General features: G+C 61.2%; 3 protein-coding genes across 7 annotated transcripts in view; 2 read left to right on the top strand and 1 right to left on the bottom strand.

The window, feature by feature from the left end:
* Positions 1–1,888: 1,888 nt before the first annotated feature.
* Positions 1,889–10,419, top strand: CASQ1 (calsequestrin 1). The gene is made up of 11 exons (XM_042976193.1): positions 1,889–2,179; positions 3,753–3,837; positions 4,665–4,765; positions 4,999–5,110; positions 5,416–5,489; positions 5,827–5,957; positions 6,705–6,750; positions 7,165–7,219; positions 7,423–7,523; positions 8,610–8,684; positions 9,816–10,419. The coding sequence occupies exons 1-11, from the start codon at positions 1,889–1,891 to the stop codon at positions 9,954–9,956; spliced, it is 1,212 nt and encodes a 403-aa protein (XP_042832127.1). The 3' UTR covers positions 9,957–10,419.
* A 2,931-nt stretch (positions 10,420–13,350) lies between these two features.
* PEA15 (proliferation and apoptosis adaptor protein 15) lies at positions 13,351–21,666 on the top strand. Of its 2 annotated transcripts, none has more exons than XM_042977051.1 (4): positions 13,351–13,463; positions 18,958–19,131; positions 20,294–20,449; positions 20,602–21,666. In XM_042977051.1, exons 2-4 carry the CDS (start codon positions 18,960–18,962, stop codon positions 20,664–20,666), a joined length of 393 nt encoding a protein of 130 aa, XP_042832985.1. In that variant the 5' UTR covers positions 13,351–13,463; positions 18,958–18,959; the 3' UTR covers positions 20,667–21,666. The 2 variants fall into 2 exon arrangements, with proteins under 2 accessions (XP_042832985.1, XP_007092426.1); XM_007092364.3 differs by lacking the exon at positions 13,351–13,463 and having other exon boundaries at positions 20,602–20,689; positions 21,541–21,666.
* A 1,313-nt stretch (positions 21,667–22,979) lies between these two features.
* The window catches only part of DCAF8 (DDB1 and CUL4 associated factor 8), a 41,661-nt gene continuing 37,867 nt past the window's right edge, over positions 22,980–26,773 (bottom strand). For all 4 annotated transcript variants that reach the window (XM_042977050.1, XM_007092367.2, XM_007092366.3 and 1 more), the window contains 3 exons: positions 26,025–26,144; positions 25,544–25,660; positions 22,980–24,928 (listed from right to left, as the gene is read on the bottom strand). In XM_042977050.1, the coding sequence (XP_042832984.1) occupies positions 24,812–24,928; positions 25,544–25,660; positions 26,025–26,144 (354 nt within the window). In that variant the 3' untranslated portion in view covers positions 22,980–24,811. The remainder of the gene's footprint in view (positions 24,929–25,543; positions 25,661–26,024; positions 26,145–26,773) is intronic.

Here is a 26,773-nt window from a genome sequence, read left to right as displayed (position 1 = left end):
TCCTTGGGGGAGCAGGAGGTCAGCGTCCTGGGGGACAGGGCCGGTGTTCCAGGGTCTCACCCCCCACCAACATGCGGCGGAGGGAAGAAGTCCCGGCCCTCCCTCCTGCCCTCTGGCTGCGGGGCTGTGGGCACGTCCGCGGCTCTCCTGTGAGACCAGGAGAAACGTTCTGAGGCCTCCCCAGCTCCCACCAGCCCTGCTCAGGTTAGCTCCGGCCTCTCCTGCTCCAGTGACAGCTGTCTCTCTTGGACCCACTCCTGCCACATTCTTGAGATTTTCTGTGGCCTTCCTTGCTTGGCTGTGCAAGGTCCACCCCACAGGAGGGGGCAAAGTTATTCCTCCTAAGATAATGTCACGCCCCTGCCTGGGTGCAAACTAAACCCTGTTTCTCCAAAGTCGGAGATCCCTCAGGGTGGGAAGGGAGGACTTCTGACTTTGATCCAGCCTCTTCCCTGGCTTCCCTCGTGCCTCAGTTTCCCTGTGCATGGTAAGAGCCCTGGAGGGCCAAGAAGAGGGTCCTTCCTTCCCAGGAGCCTAGAGCGGAGCTCCTCTCTGGTGCTCGTCCCCCAGGCTGGGGCGCGGGAAGTTAGAGTCCCTCCTCCCACCAACTCTCAGGTGCACAGAATGAATCAACCTCCTCGGCTGGGGTTCGGGTCGAGGTCCCACCTCTTCGGGTTTTAACCTGTCCCCTGGCGTTTACACCTGATCCCCTTTGCGAGAATGCATCGTGGTCCAGCCTGGGGAAGCCTCCCTCCCCGCGTGCCCTGGAGAACCGGGTCCCCTTTGATGGGAGTGCAGAGCACGAGCAGGAGGCAGGAGGCAGGAGGCGGCCGGGCGGTTCCCCTCCTCTCCTGGGCCTCCTCGAGGAGAGAAACCCCCGCCTCGCACGTCCGCAGGGTGGACGGGAGCCAGGGCTCCTTGCCCCCCGCCCGCCCCGTCCTTCCCTGCGTCCCGACTGAGGAGTGTTGAGTGAAGCACAGGAAACTGGCTGGGGCCGAGCCAGGTGGCCAGTCCTGGACGAGGCTCCATCTTTTATTCAGAGAATGACCTCATCCCTGGTCCTGGCTCTCTGAAGGGAAGTGCAAGGGGGTCTCTTTCTGCAGCCCGCTTGCTTTTCACGGCCCCCTCCGCCCGCGGGATCGAGCAAACAGACCTCGTCCGGAGGAGCTTCCCGGGTTTTCCGACCACGACGGGGAGGCAATCCAGCGTTTGTGCCCCTCGTGCTCTGTATTCGTGAATTCGATCTCCGACCCAGAATCCCTCCTCTCCACCCCCATTCCCCTCAGTCCGAGTACCCTGGCCCTCCCCGGGCTCTCCCTAATTACCCCACACCTCCCCTCCCCCAGCCCAGCATCATTTACCTCCGACTCATCTGGTCTTATTTTTAGCTCAGGCCTTTTCCTTTCTTAATATGGCGATGAGCTTCTAGGCCGGCGTGGGGACCGACCGTGCTGAGGAGTCCTGGACGGCGGGGAAGGGGCGGGGGAGGGGCTCTGGGAGGCCGGGGGGCGGGGTGAGGTCTAGGAGGTGGGAGGGTCTCGGCCCTCGCGGAGCTGCCCTGGCCTCAGAAGGTTATCCTCTCTCCTGCCAGGCCGAGAGACATATTTAGATGGGACCAGGTGGGGGCCGACGGGTGCCAACTTCGGGGCCGGCTCCGGTTCCCTCCCCGCCCCCTGCTCCTATCCCTCCTCCTGACCCTTTCGCTCTTGGCTCTGTCGGCAGCCTGTCCGGGACCCAGCAGTGTCCTCTGTCCACTGCTCTGGGCCCTTCCCCACCCCGCCCCCACCGTGAGCCCCTAAGTGGGGATTCAGGACCCAGGGCCCCTCCCTGCCCCGGCCACCCTCCTCTGGACCGGGAGAGCCGACCCGACCCAGACCCCGCGACGTCCATGGGCACTGCAGACGGGATGGGGGCCGCGGCCGTGCCCGGCCCGCGGCTGGCGTCGCTGCTGCTGCTGCTGCTGCTGCTGCTGCTGGGGACACCCCGGCCGGGGGTGCGGGGGGAGGACGGGCTGGACTTCCCCGAGTACGACGGTGTGGACCGCGTGGTCAACGTCAACGCGAAGAACTACAAGAACATTTTCAAGAAGTACGAGGTGCTGGCGCTGCTCTACCACGAGCCCCCTGAGGACGACAAGGCCTCCCAGAGACAGTTCGAAATGGAAGAGCTGATCCTGGAGGTGAGTGGGGGGCTCCGCAGGCCCCCGGGGCACGCCCGCCCCCCCCCACCGCGAGCCCCAGCCGGGGAGTGCGCGCAGCCTCTGAGGGGGCCCGGGGGGGGGGGGCGCGCGAGGGGCAGCAGTGGACACAAGGGCGTGTGGCCCTCGCCACAAGAGAAGGGAGACTTGGAACCCAAAGTCCCACCCCAGTCAGGCCGTCGTGGGCCAGAGAGGCTGCGGGGAGACCTCGCCTCCACGCCGCGAAGCGCTGGGTTTGGCCAGGGCCCGGGTGTCCTTGGAAGGGGGGCTCCAAAAAGGAAAGGGACGCTCTTCAGAGGACAGGGGAAGAGCCGCACTGTGGGGCGCTGTGGCCCCGGTCTAGTTGCTGCACCCCAAGGAGACCCGCCCGGTATGAATTTTAAATGCCATCGACATTCGTTTGCACATTCATCGACATTCATCGACATTCGTTTGCATCCACTTCCCGGCTGGAGGTTTCACGGAGACCACCGTGGCCTCGCTCCCTCTCCCTCGCTCCCTCTCCCTGCCCAGACTGGGCCAGGCTGCATGCCCTGGTTGGAAAATTCTTGCAGAATGCCTTTCCCCCGCTTCTCTTTGCGGGAAGCTTCCTCCCACCCCCAAGTGGACTTCAGAACGAGAGCAAAACTTTGTGTCTGGGGACAACTGGGACGTGTGGTCACACACACTCTCCATCCTGGGATAAGGATGTCTTCTCACCCAAGCTTCTGCAGCCCTTGGCAGTATGGATGGGCCTCGGCCCGCCCGGAGGAAGGACCGCAGGCTCCCGTGTGTGTGTGTGTGTGTGTGTGTGTGTGTGTGTCCCTGTGGCTGCTAGAACCTGCCATCTGATTAATGCGCTGAGTATTTTTATCCTGAGCGTTCAACATCTCTGGCCATCCACCTGCCAGCAGCCTCCCTTCCCCATCCTCCTGAGGATCCGGCACCAGGGTCTGTTAGGTGGGGCGCCCTCAGCAGAGTGCATCGGGCTCCAGGGTCCAGCCGGGAGGCCGAGGGGGCAGGGTCCTGTGGGGGTGAGGGGCTGGGGTAAAGAGGGGGAGGAGTGCCCTGCCTGGGTCCCCTCTAGGGCCTGCTGGAGTCTCTGCCTCTGAAGGTAACAAGAGGTGGCCACCGTGACCCTCTGGCTTTCCCCACTCCTCAGGGACATGACCAGACTCCCCCCACACCCTCCTGCCCTCCAAAGCTCTCCCCAGTGGGGGTTACTCAGGGACTTCTAATGTCACCCCACACCGAGCGTGGCCTTCAATCAGGATGGGGGGCAGGGCCTCAGTCACTCTGCAGGCAGGGCCTCCCTCAGGAACCCCCTCAGGAACCGGGAAGGATCACACCTTCAAGGGCAGGATCAGAAGCACACCGACGAGGGCCACGTAGGGGTCAGGGGCCAACACTGGACCGCAGACCAAAGGGGTAGGCTTGCAGGGCGCGGGGAGAGGCCCCGGATCCTCGCGCGGCACCCAGGGCAAGTCTTCTATTCCCCAAACGACCCCACCGGGGAAGCCCCCCCCGAGATGGGAACAGAATCCTGGAGCCGACTTTAACCCTTCGTTCCCTCCAGTTAGCGGCCCAAGTCCTGGAAGACAAGGGCGTTGGCTTCGGGCTGGTGGACTCTGAGAAGGACGCGGCAGTAGCCAAGAAACTAGGTAAGGGACCGGCAGGGGGGAGGCAGCGTGTGGGACAGGGGAGGCCTGGAGTGTGGGACGGAGCCCAGGCCGGCGACTCGGAGGGCAGCCCTCGTCTAGGCCAAGGGCCCCACGGTGCCCACTGGGAATGGAGTCGGAGGTGGGGGCGGGGAGACCGAAATTGGGACGATTATGGCTGGGGTTCTGGCATCTCCTTTACTCCTTAGAGAGACCCAGGCTCAAATCCCAGAAAGGGGGGCGGGTGGCCTTTAAACTCACCTAAGAATCAGGGCTAGGTGCTGGGGGAAAGGGGACGCCAGGGAACACCACCGGCGGCGAGGCTGGAGAGGCTCAGTCACACCCCTCCGTCCAGAGCTGGGGCCCCGGGGGTTATACACCGGCCACCAGGGAGCAGCACAGGCCAGAACTGGGCTCCGGGTGTGGCTGGGGAGGACGGTCAGTGATGAAGTCATCTAGTCGGTAATAGCAGTGGGTTAGAGGGCTGGACTGGCAGCGAGCGGCCCGAGTCCTCCCAGGAGGTGAAGGAAACCAGGGAAGGGGGGACACCTTGTTAGACCCCACATCTCCCTATGTCCCCTTAACACCCCCCACCCCCCGCTGATCCCACTTTCTCCCGGAGAGCCCCTGCCCCCCACACACACCCCCTGGAGAGCCGCCTGGACTAGAGCCAACGGCACAGATCCCAGGGCTGTGGGGTCTGAAGGGAGGGGAGAGGGGCGGGGGAAGGGAGAGTGGAGAGGAGGACGTGGGGTCCAGGGACGCTGGCGCGGGCCCTGGACCGGTGGGCAGCCCGGCGGCCGGGCTCACCTCTGGCTCTGGCTCGCCAGGACTCACGGAAGAAGACAGCATCTACGTGTTCAAGGGAGACGAAGTCATCGAGTACGATGGCGAGTTCTCTGCTGACACCCTGGTGGAGTTTCTACTCGATGTGAGGGTCCCCTGCCCCTAACGGCGTGGCTTTAAGTCTTGACACCCTTCGCCGACCGAGTCCAGCCATGCACATGTGCATGCACGCACACACACACACACACACACACACACACACGCTTGCAGGTGATGGACAGCCCCTGCCTCCCTCTCAGCCCTGCCTCCCTCCTCCCTCTCCTCCTCCTTCCAGCGAGGAGAGAACTCACACTCTCGCCGCTGGCCCCGCTCCTCCAGGTCCTAGAGGACCCCGTGGAACTGATCGAGGGTGAACGAGAGCTGCAGGCATTTGAGAACATTGAGGACGAGATCAAGCTCATTGGCTACTTCAAGAGCAAAGATTCAGAGCGTGGGTAACTCCCAGGTGTCCCTCCTTGGACCCCCGTTTTATCTGTCCCCCTAACCCCCACTCGGCCCACTGTCTCCCCATCTCTACGCCCTCCTCTCTCCGACCCACCTGCACTGGGGGCTCCCAGATGGGCACCCCCAGCGCCCCACCTTCCCCGCTGAAGTGCAGCTGCTCTCAGAGGACTGAGGGGTGGGGTCTCAGAACGAACCCCTCTGGCCGAAGGAGCCTTGGGGAGAAACAGAGGGGACGTGGCTCCCCGGCCGACCCTGGCCTCCCCAGAGACTGACTCCGAGTTACTCCTTCAGATTACAAGGCCTACGAGGACGCCGCGGAGGAGTTTCACCCCTACATCCCCTTCTTCGCCACCTTCGACAGCAAGGTTCTCCTCCCCGCGGCCGTATGGGGTCCCCTCGCTCCCCACAGCTGCCCTCCAGACCTCTCTCCCAGAACCTACGGTCCCTCCCTACACAGGACACTCCTCACCCCACCCCCACCTCAGGCCTCTCGCGCGCGCCCCAAAGATTTGAGATTCCCTAACCCACCCCTCTAGCGTTCAGCCAAAGCCCAGAGCGGTCAAGACACTTGTCCATCGTCACAGTGGCAGTGACAAGGGCCCAGGCTGTCTGACCTCCTTTCTAAGGGCTGCTCCCCGTGACGCTGCCTCGCCCCGTGACCCACATCCCCCTGCTCCACTCCCCCCACCCCCTCCCCCAAAGGTGGCAAAGAAGCTGACCCTGAAGCTGAATGAGATTGATTTCTACGAGGCCTTCATGGAAGAGCCCGTGACCATCCCAGACAAGCCCAACAGCGAGGAGGAGATTGTCAGCTTCGTGGAGGAACACAGGAGGTGGGGAGCAGGGTCAACAGACCCCACGGGTACTGGTAGTGGGTGTCAGAACGGGATCCTAACCCAGATCTGGCTCTGTCCTTCCTCGTCGTCGCCCTGCACCAGTGGTTCTTGACAGGGGTGAGGTGGGGGAGGACTTCGCCCTCCAGGGGACAACTGGCCGCGTGGGAGACATTTCCGGTTGAGGAGAGCGCTGCTGGGTAGAAGCGGGGGCGCTGCCTGACCTCCTCCAGTGCCCCCAGGACAGCCCCCCGCGACAGAATTGTCCGGCCCCACATGTCAGTGGTGCTGAGGCCGAGAGGCCCTGCCTGCACTCCACAACTGGAAATACCCACTCATCGGTATAAACGCCACCAACTCTCACTCCCCCCGCTAGACTCTGGTCCCCTTCACCGGGGCAGGGCCGGTCAGCTTCGTCCAGCTCCATCGGCACGGCACCTGGCCCGGGGCCTAGAACTTCAGAGACTCTCAGCTGTAATGAGTGAACGAGTGGATGCCCAGACGCCCAGGTCTTACCTTTCTTCCAAAGATTTCTCTCCCAGTCCGCTGGCCCACTCTGGGTTCTCCCACCTGCTTTAACCAGGCAATGATCTGGGCCCGGTGCCCAGAGCTTAGACTTTGCCAGATGGCTCTGTTCTGGGCTACAAGCCGGCTGTGCCCGAGGCTTGACCCAGAGGCAGCCTCCGCTGCGAGGGCCCCCTGGGAGGGCATCCTTGTCGCCCACTGAGTGGTGACGGTCTCTTCCAGATCCACCCTGAGGAAGCTGAAGCCCGAGAGCATGTATGAAACCTGGGTGAGTGTCCCCTGGATGGGGCCGGGCCCCTAGGGGAGCAGGGGTGACTGAGGACTCAAGCCCTGGGAATATTCCCACCTGCTGTGCCCTCGCTTGTAGGAAATCAATGCAGCGGCAGAGTGCGGAGGGTTTCGTTCCGAAGGACACGCCACAAACTGGGAGACACACAAAAGCTGTTAAAGAAAACAGGGGGGGGAGCCCCGAGATCTGGGGCTAGCGGGTTTGCAACCGAGGTGTGGGGGCCCTGGCGCTGAAACGAGCCGTGTCCCTTGGGACAGGGCCACCACCCCAAGGACGTGCCTGTCCTGGAATCCAGAAGCTGGATTCCCATCCAACTCGGGTTCAAGGAAGAGGTAGGGTGTGTCTGGCTCTCTAACTTCGGGGAGCACAGCTAAGCCCCCCTCCCCCTAACAGGAAGACGACATGGACGGAATTCACATTGTGGCCTTCGCAGAGGAAGCCGATCCTGGTGAGGGAGGAATGCAGGATTGGATGGGGGGGCACCGGTGAGAGGGGGACGCGGGTGTTTGTGAGTGAACAGGCTTCCACGGGAGGCATTCCTGGGGATCCGCGGGCAATGGCGGGCAGTGGGGGGCCGTCAGGACGCCCGCCGCCTCCGTGTCCCCTTCTCCCCTGCCCCACCTGACACTTCTTCCCTGTGTTCCCTACAAGATGGCTACGAGTTCTTGGAGACGCTCAAGTCCGTGGCTCAAGATAACACTGATAACCCCGACCTCAGCATCATCTGGATCGACCCCGACGACTTCCCACTGGTGAGGGGCACGGCTCTCCTAACCCCCACCCCCCGCCTCACGGTGGCACTTTCTGAGACCAGCTTCCTTCAGGGTCCCGGCCCCAACTCCTGGCTCGAGGACCTCAGGAGGTTATGTCCAGTACAGGTTCAAGGGCGCCGCGGGCAGGAAAGGCACCCTGAGAAGGGGAAGCAGGATGGGAAGTGAATCTCACGGAACATGGCACCCGATTCCCAGAGCAGAGGCTAGGCGGGTAGCTCGTGTGCCCAGGGCTGACTTCTCCTACAAACGCCCAGAGTTTTTTTGGGGGGGGGCCAGATGGACACCCTATTCTGCAGGTGGGTCTACACAATCACAGAGTCAAAGCACAGGGATCCCATTGTCGGGGGACAGCTTTGTGCCCAGCGGGATCCCCAACACCTAGCGCTTGTTAATGTTTACTTATTTTTAAATTTTTTTTGACATTTTTTATTTATTCTTGAGAGACAGAGAGAGAGAGAGAGATGGAGCGTGAGCAGGGGACAGGCAGAGAGAGAGGGAGACGCAGAATCCGAAGCGGGCTCCAGGCTCCGAGCTGTCGGCACGGAGCCCGATGCGGGGCTCGAACCCACAAACTGAGATCATGACCTGAGCCGAAGCCTGATGCTTAACCAACAGAGCCACCCAGGCACCCCCCCCCCCACAATACTCATTGTTGAAAGCGTGAACGAATGGAAACGTGAGGGACGTTGGCAATGACCAGGGATAATGACCTCAGTTTAGACGTGTAGAAGCTGAGGGTCATCGAGGAGTGACTTGCCCAAGGTCACAAGGTCACGCAGTAACAGATCAAGGCTCAGGAAACAGGGGTTTGCCACACAGTTTTCCTTGGAAAGGAAAGGCCAATGTCTCCAGCCGACCCTCCTGATACTTTCTTTCCCTCTGGGATTTTTCCCTGTCACTGCTTACCTCCGCTCCTTCCCTTTGGGCCTTACGGCTGGGCCTGTCCCCCATCCACATGGGTTCACGGGGACCTTCCCCTACCCCTGGACTGAGCCTCGCGCTCACCCTCCGGGACTCGTGTGTTCCTGGACTCATGTTAACTAACCACACATGCTCTCTTCACAGCTGGTGCCGTACTGGGAGAAGACGTTTGACATCGACCTGTCGGCCCCACAGATAGGAGTCGTCAACGTTACTGATGTGAGTCTCCTTCCCTCGTGCCCCGCTGGCCCCTGACTCTGCTTCCCGGCCCAGCTCCCGTCCCCTGCTCTGCTGACTGGGCACTGAACCCCGCCCAGAGGAATGAGACGCGGCCGGGCTCATGGCTGCGGGGAGGGGGGGGGACTCGGGCCCTGAACACACCCCTGCTGGAACTGGCTTCTCATCCTCAAGGCCCGGGTCACAGCCCGTCTTCTCCACGAAGTCTGTCCAGAGCCCCCGTTTGGAGTCCCACCCCTCCTCGCCACTCCCAGCGCCCACTTGGCATTGAGAACGTGACTTCTCTGTGGCTCTTTGTGTGTTATGCCTGCCCCTCCCAGCCGACTCCGAGCCCTTTGAGGGCAGAAAGCTTCTCGCTCCCTCGTGGCAGGTGCCTCAGACGTGCTCGCGGAGGCGAACTGAGTGGAGCCACAGTCTTTTCGTTAATACAATTGTCAGTCCGACGGGGGAGGCAGGTGTTCTGTTAACCACGCGGCCGGATCTCGTAAACTCTATCGTAAAGGGCCCCATAAAATGCCAGGGAGGCACAGAAATCAAAGCTGCTTCTGCTGCAGAGAATCCGAGAGAAGGGTTTCAAAGGAGTGGCATTTAAAGCGGAGCCTGGACGACCTATAGGAGTCCCCCACGTGGAAGTTGTGAGAAGCCACCCCCAGACCGATGGGAAAGTTAGTGCCAAAAGTCAAAAGTAGGGAAACGAATACCAGGTTCTGGAAAGGGCAGGTCATTTGTTGTCGTCGCTGTTTTGTTTCTTATGGCGTGAGAGTCGAGAGGTTTCTGCGGACGGTGCTGGGAAAGCAGGTTAGGAAAGCCTTGATCTGAAGGGCTGCTGGCTCTGTTCTCCGGCCACGAGGAGCCACCAGTGGTCCCTCGTCAAGGGCACGGCGGGTGTGTTGGAGAGGCTGAGGGAGAAGGTCTCCTCGCCAAGCCACTTTCTCCATCGCTATCCCAGCCCAGATCTCCACCTGAACAGCGCCCCCCCCCCCCGCCCCGCTCCCGGCCGTGACAGGTGCAGGGAAGGGACGGAGGATGTAGGCAAGGACTCGGGGAGCCCTGTGACCGGTCTGAAGACCTGAGTGGGGCTTAGCTCGGGTCCCCTGTGTGTGCCTCACCCAGGCGGACAGCGTGTGGCTGGAGATGGACGACGAGGAGGACCTGCCTTCGGCTGAGGAGCTGGAGGACTGGCTAGAGGACGTGCTGGAGGGCGAGATCAACACAGAGGACGACGACGAGGAGGAGGACGATGACGACGACTAGTTATTGTGGCCGCCGCGTCCCAGCCCGCCCGCTCTCCTCCTCGTGATCTCTTCTGCCTCCCCTGTCCCTCCCTGGGCCCCTCCAGGGACACCGGGTCACTCTCTGCCCTGGGGCGCGCCGGGGTCCGCCGGCTGAGTGCTGAGCCCCTGACCCTCACTGGACGAGGACGGATCCCACTCTTCACCCGCGTGCCAGCCCGGGCGCCTCAGCTGACTCGTGTCCTATCCCACGGTGGCCCTGGGCCCGCTATTCGTTTCGTCCATCACTCCGTACAATCTTTCCTGGGACTCCTTCCTCCTCGGTTCCCTCCACCCGCGCACGCTCTTCCCCGCACTCTCAAATCCTGCGTCCTTCTGACCGGCCTGTCCCTGGCCAGGAGGAAGGGCGGGCCCTGTGTTTGGGGCTGTCTCTCAGCCATCTCTTGTTAATGTATTTGGGTCAAATGAGAGGCCTCAATAAAGGATCTGGGGCAGCAAGAACCAGTGTCTGCTGAGGAGGCCTCACCCCGTGGCAGGAGAGGGGCAGCGGGAGGACGGGGTGGCGGGAGGGGGGAGTGTTAGGTGCGGGTGCCTTGTGAGGGCGCCGATAGAAGGAGCGGGGGCTCCCTCCGGGCAGTCGTCCCAGAGGAGAGTGGATTATTTATCCGCTACTAGTCAACAAGCTTCCACCCCCACCCCGCCCCCCAGCACAAGGTGTTTGTCCGGCATTGCTCACTGCTCACAGGCTCAGGGAGAAGACAGAGGGCCGGGCCCGTCCCTGCTCCCGAGCTGATTAGCCTCCCTGGGAAGTCGAGCCGAGCAACTAAACAATTGAAGACAAACACAAAGCAATGAGTAATTAAGTGATTACGGGCTGCTTGATAGCACCCCCCCTGCAGCTCTTATTTGAATGTCAGGACTGAGCCCAAATAGCACCTCCTCGGTGAGGCCTTCCCGGAGGCGGCCCCTCCTGCGGTTCCCTCCTCTGGGGTCACGCCGCGCGCTCTCTACGCTCCTACTCCAGTCCTCAGCGTGTCCTACCCTAGATCGTCATATACACGCCTGTCTTCCCCCGCTGGACTGGGGGCCCCTTGCCCCTGTGCCCACAGGGCCTGGCGCACAAAACGTGGCGCTTAACAAACGTCTGTTGGAAGAAGGAACAAAGGAGCAGGATGGCTCAGAAGAGAGAGGTCACAGGGGTCTCTGATGGCTTCATAAAGTGAGCATTTTTCTAGGCCTTCGATCAAGAGTGGGGTCCGACGGGGCCAAGGAGTTCGGGAAGGCACCTTGCAGTCAGTGGGAAACCTGAAAAGCACGGGCAGGTGCTTTTCATGTGTATCATGCGGGGGGGGTGGGGGGGCACAGGAGAGACCAGAGACACAAGCAGAGACGGATGTTCCAGGGGTGGCCGCGAGGATGGGTGGGCATGGCGGGTGGCAGAGTTTGAGTTCAATCCTGTGGCAGTGCCCAGGGGGATGCGCAGGGGGAGGGGAGGGGACTCACACTCAGAGGCCACCAGGAGAGTCAAGGTGGAATTGGGGAAGCGCGGCCCCGAGTCGTGGTCCCAAATAGAGAGGAGACATTGAGTTTCGTACACTCAGGATCCTCCCCCGGCCCTGGATCTGGGCTGCCGGGGTCCTGCCTGGAGGGGTCCGCACTCTGTCCGGCACAGCCCAGGCTGGCGTATGGGCAAGGGAGCCAGGCGTCGAGTCACGGAACCAAGCTACTGACCGCGCCCAGAACTCACAGATGGGACAGTTGTCATGGGTCAGGTGGAAAGGTGCTGCTGAGAGACTAGGGGGCCACTCGGTATGGAAGAAGGAGACACGAGGTTACCGAAGCGTCACCTCTACAGACAAACCCGGGACATGCTCCTACGGAAGGCACAGGAGTGTGGAGCAGAGACCGTGTTTTTACCCAACTGGTAACCATTTAATGCTCAGTCTAATCCGTGCTGTGGGCCCTGGGCGGATGCGATTCTAACAGGGAGCTTATGATCTAGTACAGGTCACTGGGAGGTCCCACACTAACTAGAAGCTTCTAGGTTTCAAGCCCCCCTCTGTGCCAGTCCTCAGAGACGATTTCTGAATCTCAGAAGAGCCCTGGCAGACGGGCATCAGCGTCCCCATCTCACCGGTGAGGACACTGAGTCTCAGAGGCATAAACCACCCAAGAAAGGACGGGAGCCAGCACGGAGCCCCAGTCCCCCGTGCCTGCTGCCTCCGGAAGATCTGAGCCTGTCACTGACTACAGACACACCATTGAGTCTCTCTGAGTCTTAACGACAGGTCAGTGAAATGATGTTCGGTCCTATAACGCAGAACAAATGAGATATCCTCAAAGGCAGATTACGGGGTGGTCTTACTCTGGAAGTGTGGTGCCAGGAGAGGGCCACTGAAGAGCAGAGAGAAGGCCTATGGAAAACCCAAGACGCCAGGAGCCTGAGCCTCTTTCTGGGGCAGTGTAGACCAAGAAAGCAGGGGTCCCGGAGGCCAACCCGGCTCTGCCAGGCCAGAACCGAGGGAAGCCGGGGCGATCATTCCCAGAGGTCGCCGGGAGAACTGGTGGGGCCCGGACCTCTTCCCAGGGCCAGACCCTGCCAGAGTTGAGGCAAGAGACCTCAGGCTGGAGATGGGGGTGCAGACAGATGCTTCCCCACTTCTTCCTTCCCTCTTTCAGTCTGGCTGAGAATCTGGGGGAGGAAAGTCCCTAGGGGTGGAGAGGAAGTTGAGAGCCGCCGCCGGGTGCTGGGCCTGGGCAGAGAGGCAGAGCTAGGAGACAGAGCTAAGTGCGGCGTTGCAAGATGTCTATATTTGCATGCTGAGCTCACTGCTGCTCTTTTCCTCCCCAGAAAATAAAATTACATCATGGTGGGGGGAAGGCAGGAGGGCGGTATATTCGGGAAAGGTGAGAGGCACACAATGGGGCATCACCCCTGAGGAGAGAAGATCCGGGGCTCCAGGTCAAGGGGACGAGGCCCCGTGTTGCTTCCCGCCTGCATCCCTACCCACGCCCCCGCCCCCAATGTGGAGAAGCCCGAGCCAGCCTCCGATCCCTCGCTAGCGGGTCCCCTGACCCAGAAGGGGAGGAGAGAGGTTTTTCCAAACACAGGTCAGCCAGCTAAGAGGATCAGAGGCCCGAGGCCCGCCGGACGCCTAAACCCTAACGCACTCTGTGCTCCCCAGGGTCCCAGCCGCCGCGGCCACCGAAAGGGTACCGGGCGACGAGGGTGTCCCGCTGGGAAAGAACGAAACCCGAGGGCCGGGTCCCGCAGTCCCCGGGGGCGCGGGCAGCGGCCCTCGGCAGCCCACCCGCCGGCCCTCCCTCAAGCCCCGCCCCCGCCCCGCCCCCGCCGTGACGTCACCGGCCGGCCGGGCGGGGCGCGCGGGGCTCGGACTCGGGCTCGGCGGGCGGAAGCGGCGGCGGCGGCGGCGGCGGCAGGAGCGGCGGGAGCCGAGGAGGAGGCTCCGGACGCTGCCCAGGAACCGGGACGCCGGAGAGCCGCGCCCTGAGCGCTCAGCCCGCGGCGGTGAGAGGCGGGCCGGGGCCGGGGCCGGGGCCGGGGTCGGGCTCGGGGCCGGGCGGGCGCGCAGGGGCGGCGACCCGGGGCCGCGGGGGGCGGCCGGGGTGCGGGGTGCGGGGCCCGGCCCGGGGACGCTCGGCCGGGAGCCCGCTTCCCGCGCGGGCCGGCTCGGCCAGGACCCCCGCCGCGGCCCGCGGGGGGCCACCGGGGGACCGGCGGGCGCGTGTCCGGGGCAGGGGGGCGGGAGCCGGGGGCGGGGAGGAGCAGCAAAGGCGAAAGCCCTAATTTCCTCCAGTCCGTGTCGGAAGCGACAGGGACACGCACACCTACGAGAGACACGCCAGCACACACGGTGACACACACCCATGTGACTCTTCCACACATCGCTTCGCACACAGCAAATCACAAACGTCCCTGCACTACACATCCACCCCCTCCCCCCACGGCCTCCATGTGCACGTCCCCTGGGAGAACATCTGTCTGCGGGACAGCTGAGTGGGGGCCCCTGTCCCCAGGCCACCCTGATTGTCTGGGCACAGTCTCCGAGCCCTGGGCCTCAGGTTGCCCCTCTTTAAGACAGAGGGACAGGGAGACGGGATCCGGAGTGAGTGAGCCCGCCTGGCGCCCCGACGCTGGGGGAGCCGGGAAGGTAAGGGGCTGCTGCGGCCTCTGCCCCCCACCCCCAGGTCCACTTAGGTGCCGGGAGCGGCTGGTTTCTGCGCCCCGAGTGGCCCAGGGATGGAGGAGGGGGTGGGAGAAGAGGAGAGGGAGAAAAAGAATGAGTATGAGTCAGCCAAGGATGGAGCCCAAGTCAGAGAGAGAGAGAATGAGGAGAATGTGTGCGAGGGACAGGGACACAGTCGGGGACGGGAGGGGAGGAAGCGAGGCCGAGGTGGCCAGAACAGTGGGAAGAGGGCTGGGGGCTGGGCGGCACGGGCTCCGAGAGCCAGGACCCGGCGAAAGCAGGATGGGGCGAGGCCCCGGGGAGTTCGAGAAACGTGCTGAATGTGTGGGTTTTGTTTCTCGACGAGTCTGGCCCCCAGGCTGTCAGAGCGATTAGCTTTAATTGCTCTTCCCTTTGTGGCTAAACACTCCGTTGGGGAGATTGCCAGAGATGCCCTAGGCTGCCCACCGCCCCGGTTGCCTACTTCCTCACCGCCCCCGACACCTGTGCCCGTCCTGTGTGCATGTTGTCATGCGTGAAGAGGGCCACGGAGTCACGCCCTGCCGGGCCGTCCCCTTCCCTACGGACCCTCACGCGCCACCTGGATGCAGCCAACCAGTTCAAGCCCCTCCCCCCCCTTCCCCAAGCTGCCGCTCTCTGGGCAGCAGGGAAACTCTAGCCCTGAGTGTTCAGAGGGGGACACTGAGTCACAGACCCCAGCGGTCCTCGGGGCCACCACCCAGTGGGACCGGCTGAAAGCCCACTGATAGGACAGGAGGAAGGGAGCGAGAGACTGCAGGAAGCAGATGGGTGAGGGGGAGAGGTGGGAAGGAAACCGAAACAGGAGTGGGAGAGACACCACCAGCTGAGTGGCCAGCACTCGGGCCACCTCACCAGCAGGCAGCCCTCTCTGCCCTGCCCGACCCGATGCCAGAGGTCTCCTGATGCCCCCATCGCGGGGCATCTGCCTTCTCTGAGACTGAGGGCCTCTGTGCCCAGGGCTAACCCACCTGCCTTCTCAGCCTGAGGCCCGGGTATCCCGTCTCCCCTCATTCCCAGGCTGGCCGGCCGAGTCTTAGAGCCCCCTTCTTCCTTTGTTACAGGAAGAAAGACACCCCCCCCCCCAAAGCTGAATGGAAGCTAAGGGAAGAAGTCAACTGAGTGCGTTATTAAGGGAATCATTAGGACTAGGACTGCTTGAACTTGGGGCCCAGGTAGAACGGGCGCCCTGCCCTCCCTACTCACCCCTCTGCTTCCCGTCGCCTGGCACCCCATGCCCGGATCCAGAATCGAGGCAGTAAGACCCCCTCCTGCTGGTGTGGGAGACCTCCTCCACCCCCCACTCCGGCAGCTGCCACAGATGGGGGGGGTGGTGAGGCTTTCTTTTGAAGTTTACTGGGAGTTTGGGACCAAACGGGAGAGGGGATGGGCATGAAGTAGTGTCCCAACGCACAGGGGTTACCCCGATTTGCTAGGCTTCTCAGGGTGCCCCGGCCCGCTCCTTCCGCAGGTGGTGCCCCAGGGCCCCCACCTGTCTTGCTCTGGGCTCCTATCCCCGGAGGCCAGCATGTAAGATCCTCCCCACCTGCCCCTCTCCCCCCAGCTTCCTCCATCACTTCCACTTCTGTCAGGGCTCCACCTGGGGCCAGCTTGGAAGGAGAGGGAGGGAGGGAGGGAGGGAGGAAGGAAGGAAGGAAGGAAGGAAGGAAGGAAGGAAGGTAGGTAGGTAGGTGTGAGGAAGCAGTGAGCAGAGCACAGAATGATCTGGGAGGGAAGGGGACTGACTTCCTGGCAGCCTCAGCTCCGGCCCCGGCCCCGGTTCCTGCCTTGGTATCCTGTCCCAAGAATGGCCTCCGCCCAGGCTGCCTGGTGTTCCCCAGACAACCTCTGTGCTGCTCCGGGGACCTGGAAGACTTTGCAGGGCTGGGAGGGGAGGAGACGCCTCTGTAGGCCCTGAGGAACCCTGAGTCTCGGTGACAAAAGTGACCGGGCGAAGGAGCCCGGCTTCTGCCAAGCCCCACCGGGGCCACACCGCCCCGAGGACGGTGCTTGTCCGTGAGACTTGAGAGCCACCTAAGGAGATTCCACTTCCTTGCACCCCAAGAATTCCCCAAGGGGCTGGCCTTGCCCCTGCTGCCCCGCCCAGGCCTGGCTGGACGGATCTCTCCAGGGAGGGAGCCCCCAGGCCGCCTTTCCCACTCCCTACTGCACAGCTTCTGTCCCTCCTTGCCGCTCCCACACCCCTCCCATCCAGTGGTGTCATTGTCCCCACCGCTGGGGGAGGGGGGGGCAGAACCGAGGTCACCCTGGTAACCGCGGAGTCCCCGCACCCTCCCCTAGGATCCCTCCTTCGCAGCCTCCTTCCCTCTCCCAGCCCCGGCTCTTCCTCCATTCTGGGGGCCCTCCTCACCCTTCCCTTCTCTCTGCTTTCGGGCCTGTGATTATAGAGCTGACACACGCGTGCGGCGTTCACACACGCGCGCACACACGCACACACACACATACACACACACACACCTCGTACGCTCACCGCCACCCATCCAGCCCCAGCACGTACACATCCATTCCCAGAACACGCACGCACCCCCACACCCCGCCACCGCCACCTCCCGGTGCCCGCGCCCCTCAACGTTCCCCCCACCCCCGCGCCTCTTGGGGGCCTCGCGTCTGCCTCGCGCTCTAAGAAAGCTCCTACCCACCGCCCCCCTCCTTCGTGGGTGGCTCACTCACACATTAATCCCTCCCCGCCCACCTCCCCTGGAAGTCTGTGTTTTAGATTCAGAGCCCTAAACCCAACTTCCTTCCAGGAGACACACACACACATTCTCCTTCCACAGGATCTAGTTACAGCCTCTTCTGCGTGAAAATGGACAGGAGACCCCTAACCGCTGTCCCATTTCCCAGCCGAGGGCTTGGTGTCAGGGTCTCCTCCATGGGGGGGCAGGGTCTTCTTGGGGGCACCCTGCCTCCTTCCCGTGCTGCCCCTTCCTTTTGAGCTCTCTCCACCCCACCCCCCCCCCCCATGGATGTCCTCATGCCTGGACCCCCTGCCCGTCACCCCCCTCTCCTGGCCCGGGATTATGGAGGGGGTTGGGGGGGGGGGCTGGGCTCCAGAGCCTGCTGCTGTGACCTAGATTTCAAGGCAGAGACGGCTCCTGGTGCTGACAGTCAGAGAGCATTGTCCCTGGCCCGGCCTGGTGGGGCGGCCGCCGGGCCCTGCTGTCTGCTTGCACCTGGCTGTGCAAGTGAGCGTGCCCGTGAGCGCTTGTTTCTTGTGGGGGTCCTGCTGGCTCATTGTGTGTGTGTGTCACGGTGCCTGCCACCAAGGGAGGCTTGTTGGTTCCGGTCCGAGTAGGGGGTTGGGAATGCGGACTTCTGGGTCCACGCCTTTTACTATGCCATGCCTGTCTGCCTCAGTTTCCCTGCACCTAGACCAGACATAAGGAAAATGGGGTGAGGCCAGCCCCTCGCTGTCTGCTACGTTCCCAGGCCAGCGATGGGGTGATTTGTGGGCAGTCCCCGTCAAGTACAAGGTCGTCTATCTCCTTGTCCCAATCCTTGGTTCAGCCAGAGTTTAGGATAGAACTTACTTTTTAAAATGCTTTACTTTTCTGATTATAAAAGAAATAGATACTCATTGTGGGGGGGGGGAGCCCCTTTTAAACTCAGCACTGGAGTTTCACATCTTATCACTTCCAGAAGTTCATTCTAAGGTCTGACCTTCCTTCTTCCTGTCTTAGTCACGCTTCCTACCTAGTGGGAAGGAGGGCCTTGAACGTTCTCTACCTTCCCACTTCAAGATCTTCCTGAAAGAGGGGTGGGGTGAAGGCCTGGGGGAGCCGCAGCCTCGCCCAAGCCCCCTCCAGGAGCCCACCCCGAAGGTGGTGCCAGCCGGACATGGGTGCAGGCAGCGGTGACAGCCCCTTTGCTGCCAGACTCTCCCAGAGCTGCCTCGAAACCCCTTCCCCTGCCACCCAGCCAGCCTGGGAACCGGGCAGGGGGCCAGAGCCAGCCGCTTGGTATTCTGGGGCGCGGGGGCTGCGGGCGTAGCACAAAGGCTAGGAGAGAGGGCTGTGCGGAGGCCCGGCGGCCATCAAGGGAGAAACGGGCTCCACAAAGGTGGGGGTGGCCCGTTGCTTCCCCCTCCCCGCCCGCCCGAGCCCTAAGGACTGAATACAGGGGGGCACGGAGGGGCCAGGGGACCGTTAGACCAAGCACCTAGGCATCCATCCAAAATGAGTCATTAGAGGGGCGGTGGGGAGTTGAAGTGAGGGACCCCTTTGCTTCTGGGGAAGAATGGGAGCTAGAACACACGAGCTCTAACCAAGCAGCCCCCCTCCTGCCCCTCCCAGAGCTTCTCACTGCCACGGCCGCCAGCCTGCCTCTCTGAAGGTCGTTTTGGAGTGTTGTGGGGTTTTTGTTTTGTTGGGTTTTTTTTTTTTTTTGACAGGGGGAGGGGTTGCAGGTGGGTGGGGCGATTCTGGGGGGGGCCTGGGAGGCAGTGGGTGAGAAAGTCTGGAGCAGGTTGCTATGGTAACCGCCTCCTCAGTCAGGGGAGCTGTTGCCAGGGTTACTGCTGGGGGGGGGCAGAAATGAAAAAAGATGGGGGAGAAGGAGGTGTGACTTGTCACTCTAGGCTGAAGCTTGGCCCCTAGCTTCTCGTCTCTTCCCGACTGCTCCCGCCGCCCTTGGGTCTTCATTTTCTCCCTCCAGCCGGGGCCCCCCCCCCCCAGCCTCCGCCAGGGTGGAGGGAGCTGGTTGAGGCGGGTGCCGGTGAGGAAACCGGACTGGCACCTCCAGCTCAGCCGCCTCTCCCTTTGTTCATCCCGCCCCCAGTCATGGCCGAGTACGGGACCCTCCTCCAGGACCTGACCAACAACATCACCCTCGAAGACCTGGAACAGCTCAAATCGGCCTGCAAGGAGGACATCCCCAGCGAGAAGAGCGAGGAGATCACTACTGGCAGTGCCTGGTTCAGCTTCCTGGAGAGCCACAACAAGCTGGACAAAGGTGGGCGGGGGCCGCGGCCTCTGGGGCTCAGTCCTGGCGGCGGCAGCGAGAAGCAAGGTCAGGGCCGCACGCGCCAAGCACTCTCCTCTCCGGCAGGACGGGGGAGAGGCTGCGAGTAGAGACCCGGGGGTGGTGGTCCCTGCGTGCCTTACGGTGCCGTCAGTCACTAACGGGGGCGCTCACACGCCCCTGTGCTATTGTCAGATGTGTGACAACCCATTAAAACACAAGTCGAAGGCGATGGGATTGGAAGTAAAACCACAAGTTCCGACGTTTTCGGATTCACTTTTAGAGACCACTGCTCTGGGAGTGGCTTGGGCGGGGAGTCGGTGCGTTAAGCTAGCCCTGCAGGGCCAGTGTATTTCGAAGGCAGGGTCCAGAGCGGGGGCGTGCTTGGCAAAGGACCACAGTCCCAGAGGCAGGAGTGTCTGGTGTGCCTGGAAGAGCAAAGGGGGCCTGTTTGGCTTGGCTGGTGGGGTCTAGGGGACATTTAGCGGTGGCTGGAAAGGTAAGTTAAGGCTGCGCCGTGGGGCGCCTTGAGGGACGGGGTATTCGGCGGGCGGTAAGTGACCCGTGGGCCCCGTGGGCCGCGAGAGGTACTCGTCTGCCTGTAGCGTGGCGAGCGGTCGGGAGGCGGCTGCAGAGGGTCACAGGGGAGGAGCCAGGGAGGAAGGACGGAGGGCGTCTGCAGTCTAGAAGCAGCCCCGCCACGGAGAGCATCCTTCTGGCCACGGTCGTGCCCGGGCTCACGAGGCCCAGCATCTCTCCTGGCTGGTCTGGGGCCTGCACCCCCATGGGTGCTGTCGGGAAATTCTTTCTGATGCTGACGAGGAGGAGTGCTAGGGAGTCAGCGTGGGTGTGGGGGGTCAGGAAGGCCATTTAACTCTTCTGTTCTCCCCTCCCCGCAACGTGGCACCTGGTATTCAGCCCGAGTCCCTCGTTCTAAATCCCTAATGTTTTAAACTTCACTGACCAACCACCTGCTCTTCCTGGGAAGTCCTCCGTATTTACTGTTGGTGCCTTAGCTTGCTTGTCCTGCTCGGCAGCCCCGCCCCTTCCAGGGGCGTGCCCTCTGATAGCCAGTGTGGGTCCCAGAAGCCTGGCCTGGTGGGGCAGGGGAGGCCTCTCCAGCCTGGCTGACCCGGTCTCCGTCTTCCTTCAGACAACCTCTCCTACATCGAGCACATCTTCGAGATCTCTCGCCGCCCTGACCTGCTCACCATGGTGGTGGACTACAGAACCCGTGTTCTGAAGATCTCCGAGGAGGATGAGCTGGACACCAAGCTGACCCGCATCCCCAGTGCCAAGAAGTACAAAGGTAGGAGGCCACGCCTTCACCGTGCACCTCTCCCCCCGCCCAGGGGTGATCCTTGGAGCACTTGACTCTGGGGACAACGGAGGCGGATGCGGCGGGCCTGCCTGCTGTCGTCCACGCCTCCCGTCCCTGGACACCTCCCTTTTTGCCCCCAGACATCATCCGGCAGCCCTCGGAGGAAGAGATCATCAAACTGGCTCCGCCACCGAAGAAAGCCTGAGCGAGGGGGAGGAGAGGAGGAAGGTTGGACCTTCACTGGACCACTCCCTTCCCCCAGCCTCCAGGGGAGGGGCGAGGGCAACCCCCCCAGTCTACCCACTTACTAACCTGGTCCTAACCCCCTTACTGTGCGCGTGTGTGTGCGTGTGCGCACGCTCTGGCTGTCCGTCTGTATGTCTAGCTCATCAAGTTCCTCCTCCTTGTGAGAGGATGGGGGTCGGGCTGGGGGGGGCTTCGTTTCCCCACTTTAGGGGGAGGTGGGGGCTGTTTCTATGCAAATAGAAATGGGCACATTCCTCCTACTGCCCTTTCCTCCACTCTTCCCCCACACGGCCGAAGTGTGGGAGCAGAAAGGACCTGTATTTTCCTACACTGAGGAGCCGAGCTGGGGTGAGGGCCTGGGGAGAGGTGGGTGGACCTAATGACGAGCCGCGGGAGGGAAAGTGGTTACCCAACCCCCACCCGGACGGGGCAAAGAACAGCCAGAGTTCCGAGTTTGTACTCCCATGCTGGATTGGCCAACGAGTCTTTTCTAGTGGTTCCTCAGGTTGGAGGGCCTGGGCCCCGGCAGGTCCCATTTTGCTCCCCTCCCATGGGCCTAGGGTGGGTATGAGCCAGGGATCTAAGGAGAGAGGACCACTGGATCCCTTCCTGGCCCCGAAGTTCAAACCCCGTGGAGCACCCAGCATTAGACCCTCCCGCCTCCCCCAGAGCCCATGCTGGGAGCAGGCCCCCCTAAACCAGATGTGGGGTGGGGGGGCCCTCTTTTCCACTCCTTTATTCCTACTCAGACTGTTGCACACACTGACTCCAAACCTAGGGAGACTGAGGAATGAGCTCCTTAGGTCTTAACCCCAACCCCGTCCCACCCACAGGGTCCCAGCGTGGTGACTACAGGCGACCCTCCCTATCTCGGGTCTAGAACGCCCCCAGCTGGAACGAAGGGAAGAAGCTAATTACAGTGTCTTCCTTTGCACTGACCACCCGCCCCCCCCCCCCCCCCCCCCGCCGCCGCCAGTTCAGTCCAGGAGGGGACTTGTTAGCCCGTCGCCCATCTTCCCCACTCTCCTGGCGTGTTGGGCTCGTGAATGCCTCCTAGCCAAATCACTAGAGTGCAGTGACCCCAGCCTCCTTCCTGTGCCAAGATGCCCTCCCTGCCCTGACCGTGCTAACTGTGTGTACATATATATCTACATATATGTATATTAAACCCGCACTGCCATGTCTGCCCTTTCTTGTGTCTGGCATTAACTTAGTGTCTAGGCCAGGGCGGGGGTGGGGGGGGGGGGCGCAGTGAAGGGAGCGCCAGTCCAGTGGCTGTGTAGTCAAAACGAAGAAACTTTCTTCAACTTTAAATTCACATGCAATCTCAAGAGACTATTCAGAGAAAGTTTTAAGTTCAGAGCTTTGAAGACGTGGGAGCAAAACTTAAGTGGGAGCGGAGGGCTGGCTCTCGGAGGAGGGAAGAAGCCAGACTGGCCGGAGAGAGCCGCCTCTGTGCCCAGCCCAGCCCAGCCGTCCCCTCTGGCCACCGCTGCGGACACCTGCCTTAACACATACACCTTGAGTACTCCACACAGTTTTGCCTTAAAGGACCTTCCCAAGTTTCCCCAGCCCTGTCCGGCTTCTCCCTCAAGGACAGAGAGATACTTGCAGAATTGGGAGGGGGGAACTGAGCACGAATTGTCCTTCCGGTCAGGATATGTGATGTGAGAGTGTGTGTGTGTAAGAGAGAGAGAGAGAGAGGGAGGAAGGAATTAGGAGCGTTCTCTGAAGAGGAGAGAGGGGGAGATGGGAGAAGGGAGACAGGGTCATTTTCAACAGAGTCTAGTAGTATCTCTGTAAGGCAAAAATAATCTAAAAAGACTAACCTGCCCTCCCATCCCTGTACTGCTGTGAGATCGTCCCTATCCTGTGCTCCCCTGTCTGCAGTGTGCACGGCCTCATTCTAACCCCGGAATAAAGGTGACTGTACTGTACCCGATTCTAGAATTTCTGTGAATTACCAGGACTTTGGAGTCTTTGAATGACTGGGAGGGGAGGGGGAGCGATACCCCAAATCCCTCACCGCAGCCTGGAAAACACCCCTAATGGTATCCTTCCCCCCGCCTCCCCCCACCCGTCTCCCGAGTAGCCCTGAGCTATGGGGCCTGCTCCACTGGAGCCCAGGCCTGGAAACACGGCTGTCCCAGACCAGACCTCCTCAAACCGTAAGGGAGACAGGGCCAGGAGCCTATAGTGCAAGAGACCAACCCAGCCCATCACGAATGAATGGGCCACATGTCGCACACACACAGCGGCAGTCAGAAAGGAGAAGAAGAAAAAAAAAAAAAGCTTTACTGAGAGAAAATACACAACCAATTCCAGAGTGCATGGTTTTCAGGCCACTCCACGACCCGGCCGGCAACAGGAGTGCGCGCGTCCCCGCCTTGGGGAGGAAACGCAGCAGCTGACATCTGGTCTGAGCGTTGCTAAGAAAAGGGGCAGGAGGAAGGAGTGCCTTCCATCCCTTCACTCTGCCCTTCCTTCCTGGCCTGTTCTAGGAGAATCGGGCCGCCTCAGGATGCAGAATTCCTGGTTGGGGGCCGGGGGGGCCGGGGCGGGGGGGGCGGATAGCAGCACAAGCAATAAGGGCAAAGATTCAACTTAGGACTTTCATTCAGCGACCAGTGACGAGACAGGTGTCCAAGCCCCAGCTATCTTCATCCTTAGATTAACGATTTGTCCCTCAGTCGCAAGATGCCAAGAGGTGGACCAGCTAGAGAGGCCACCCCAGGAGGCCTTTCTCTGCTATACTCTCCTCCCACGAGGAAGGGGGCTGCTGGGGCAGGGTGGGTGGCTTAGAGAATCAAGCAGCTACAGGTAAGAGCGAGCGTGTCCTCTGTCACGTACAGTATGAGGAGAGACAGTCTGCAGTGGCAGAACCTTCCTGAAGTCACAGTTCAGTCAAGTTTTAAAGATGGGCCAGCCTCTGGTTGGGAGAGCATCCTGGGAGCACCCACAAGACCCAAGGAGAGGTAGGAGATCTGGGGCAAAGAACTCAAAGGAACTCCCTGTTTTCCCAACCCCGCAACCGCGGCAGGAAGCAGGGAAGGGCAGAATCAAGGATCTTTCCGTTCTGGAGCCTCCAAAAACCCAAGGGGTTGGCCCCCATCTCTGGTGGCCGCAAACAGAGGGCGGGCTGGGCCCTGTGCGACTGCGAGGGCAGGACTCCCACCCTCCACCTTCAGTCCCTTCCCTGTAGTCACGGAGGACATACAGGTATTCAAACTAACAAGAATTTTAACGTGCTACATCCAAGTTTGACTTGCTTTTTAATATATTTATAGATATAAAATTAGGCCTCTAACAGTGACAGGGCAAGGAGATTGCTGCCACCAAACAACTTTTTTTTTAAGTAACAGAAGAGGTAACATCCTTCCTATCCTTCCTCCACTTCTGCCCCTCCTCCCGCCACCCCAGCCCCCCTCACCAGACCTAGTTAGGGGTGACGGGATGAAGAGAAGGGCATGAGGGACACGTCATCGAGTGTGAAACACCGTGGGAAGGACAGAGGATGAACGGGTGGGAAGGACGGTGAAGAGTGTGGGGCGGTTAGGGGCTCCGAGGACTCCCCAGAATAACAGGATCCTGGGATGGGGTCGTCCGGGGGCGGGAGGGGGGGGCAGGGGAATGCAACTGTCACAGACTTTTAAAACATAAAGAAAAAGGTCAACAACCTAAACCAAAGAGAGAACGGCACATCCACCGCCCCCACCCCGGCCCATTGGTACTGAACAGCCAGTTATCCCCGCCCCCCACCCAAGAAACAAGGGAGATTAAAGAAAAGGAAACCCCATTCCCTACCCCAAACCAGTTAACAAAATAGGCTCCCCCCTCCCAAAAAAAACAAGGCTTTGGGGAGAGGCTGTTTCTGCTGAGCCCTCTGCACCTCTCCGCGGAGCCCATGCCAGGGCCTGGCTCCTACTCCTAGCTACTCCGCAGGTTCGCGCCCCCTCCGATCTGTCTCCCAGGAGGTCTTTCTTTTATCTAAAGCAAAAAGTCCAAAGTGCGTTTCTGCTGAAGGTAAGGGCCTGAGACAGGAAAGGGCTGTCCAGGCAGGATCGGGGTTGGCAGCTCCGGCCCGCCCCTCCCGGGTCCGAGGCCTCAGGAAGGCATGCACTGCACCCGGTCGGGGCCCTCCTCCTCGTCCGATGTGTCTGAGGAGCTGGGGGACTCATCCGAGTCTGCATCTGTGGCCCCAACCCCAGGCTCTCGCCAGCGCTGTAGAGTAGGAAAGGCTTGTTAGTAGTTTCCCCACAAAGAGGACGAGCCTGTTAAGTCTTAACTGTAACTCAGGTGCTCTAGGCCAGGGGTCGGCGGACTTTTCCTTAAAAGGGCCAGATAATAACTATTACCGATCACGTCTATTGCATATGTCTACTGCAAGTCTTCGGCTCTGCTGTGGTAGCACGAAAGCAGCCACAGACAACGTGAATGGGCGGGTATGGCTGTATTCCAGTAAAACTTTTGCCAAAACAGGCAGCATGCCAACCGCCAGAGTTTGCTAACCCCTGCCCTAGGCCTCTTCGGGCAGAAAGAAAAACAGAAAGTCACTCTGACACTTATCATTTTTCCCAACTCCTTCCCCACCCTCACGCCTCTGCAAACACCGCGCTCTCACTCGTGGCGATGGAGAGCAGAGAGCAGACCCCACCCGTCTGCCTGGTGGCTCTTCCAAGGCTACGCCAGGGCTCTGGTGGGGGTGCAGGACAATGGATAAGCAACCCAACCACAACCACCCGATCGCTTTTTAAAATGGCGAGGAAGTGTGCACTAGGACATGTGACCCTTGCGGGGTCACCGCCCCCGGGCGCCCACCCCCCAACGCCAGCTTACCCGGTGGTGGCGTCTCTGTCTCAGGTGATGCATGAGGAACCAGAGCATGTGGCTATCAAACAGGTCAGTGTGGTGCAAGCTGTCTTCATCCCGCTCCCGCTTGTTCTTCTTAATCACCTGAACCGGAGAGGGTGCTGGGGGTGAGTGTGGCGAGTAATGACTAGGGACCCCAGCCCTGATCAGAAGGGACTGGCGCCCCATCCCCCTGAAAACGTCCTCCAGGAGCCGTTAAGCCAAAGGGGAGCCAGACCAGATTAGGAAAGGGTGCCCCAGGTTTATCCACTGAGAAGGTCAGGAAGCTCTAGAATAGAACGATTCTTCCGAAAGACCCCCCCTTCCCCACTCCGCCGTGAACTCGGCGCACTCCACAGCTGCCCCTGGACCCCTGCGCAGGGGATGCTCCCCGAGGGCCAATCACAGCCGCGTGGGGGATGGTGTTAGACTCAGAGTGCAACATGGACCTCCGCAGTCAGCTACTTACATCCTTCAGCCCCGTCAGCTCAGTGGAAGTTTCAGCTGTGGGTGCCCAGATCTTGACATCATGGTCTAGGCCGCTGGTTGCCAGCACGGGCAGGTGAGGGTGGGGCTCAAGACAGTTTACCTGGTCAAGAGGAAAGGAAACCACAGGCTCAGGGGTATATGGGAATAGGACTTAAAAACCACTACTCACCTTGAGCCAAACATATTCCTCAATCAGAGCTGAGAGAGTGCTGGGAAGGCGGGCCCAACCACCACGAATGCAGGCCAAGGGCCCTGGGGGTGGAAGAAACGCTGGACACAGACTGGGTAGATAGAACAGGCCCATCTCTCATCTCCCAGGTATAGGTAGGGGTGGCCTCGCCCTAGACACAGCCCCAGGGGCAGGCGGGTGACTGGCCAAGCTCACTGCTGGCTTCACAAAAAGGCAATGAGGTCCAGATGACCTCATCTACTCCGGATTCCACAGTCCCAACTTGCCCAAGGCTGGAAAAAAAACATCTCAGTGCCTTTCACCAAATGGCAAATAAATTTTTAAAAATGAAGAAAGCAGCAGCTGCCGCTGAGCCCCCAGAAAAGAGAGAACAATCACATTCACTTGGCACGGTTTACTTGGACTGGAGGGAGGCACAGGCTGGGGAGGGGTGAGGCAGTGGAGGCACGCGGATGCTGGAGAACCCTGCACGCCCCAGGGCGACGGCATCCTGCTGTGCACCCAGAAAGCCCAACAGGCTCAGCCATAGGGTGGCACAG

This window comes from Panthera tigris, chromosome F3 (assembly GCF_018350195.1).
Source record: "Panthera tigris isolate Pti1 chromosome F3, P.tigris_Pti1_mat1.1, whole genome shotgun sequence".
Lineage (NCBI taxonomy): Eukaryota > Metazoa > Chordata > Mammalia > Carnivora > Felidae > Panthera > Panthera tigris.
Note: the sequence above shows the minus strand (reverse complement) of the source record. Positions and strands in the feature narration are given on the sequence as shown.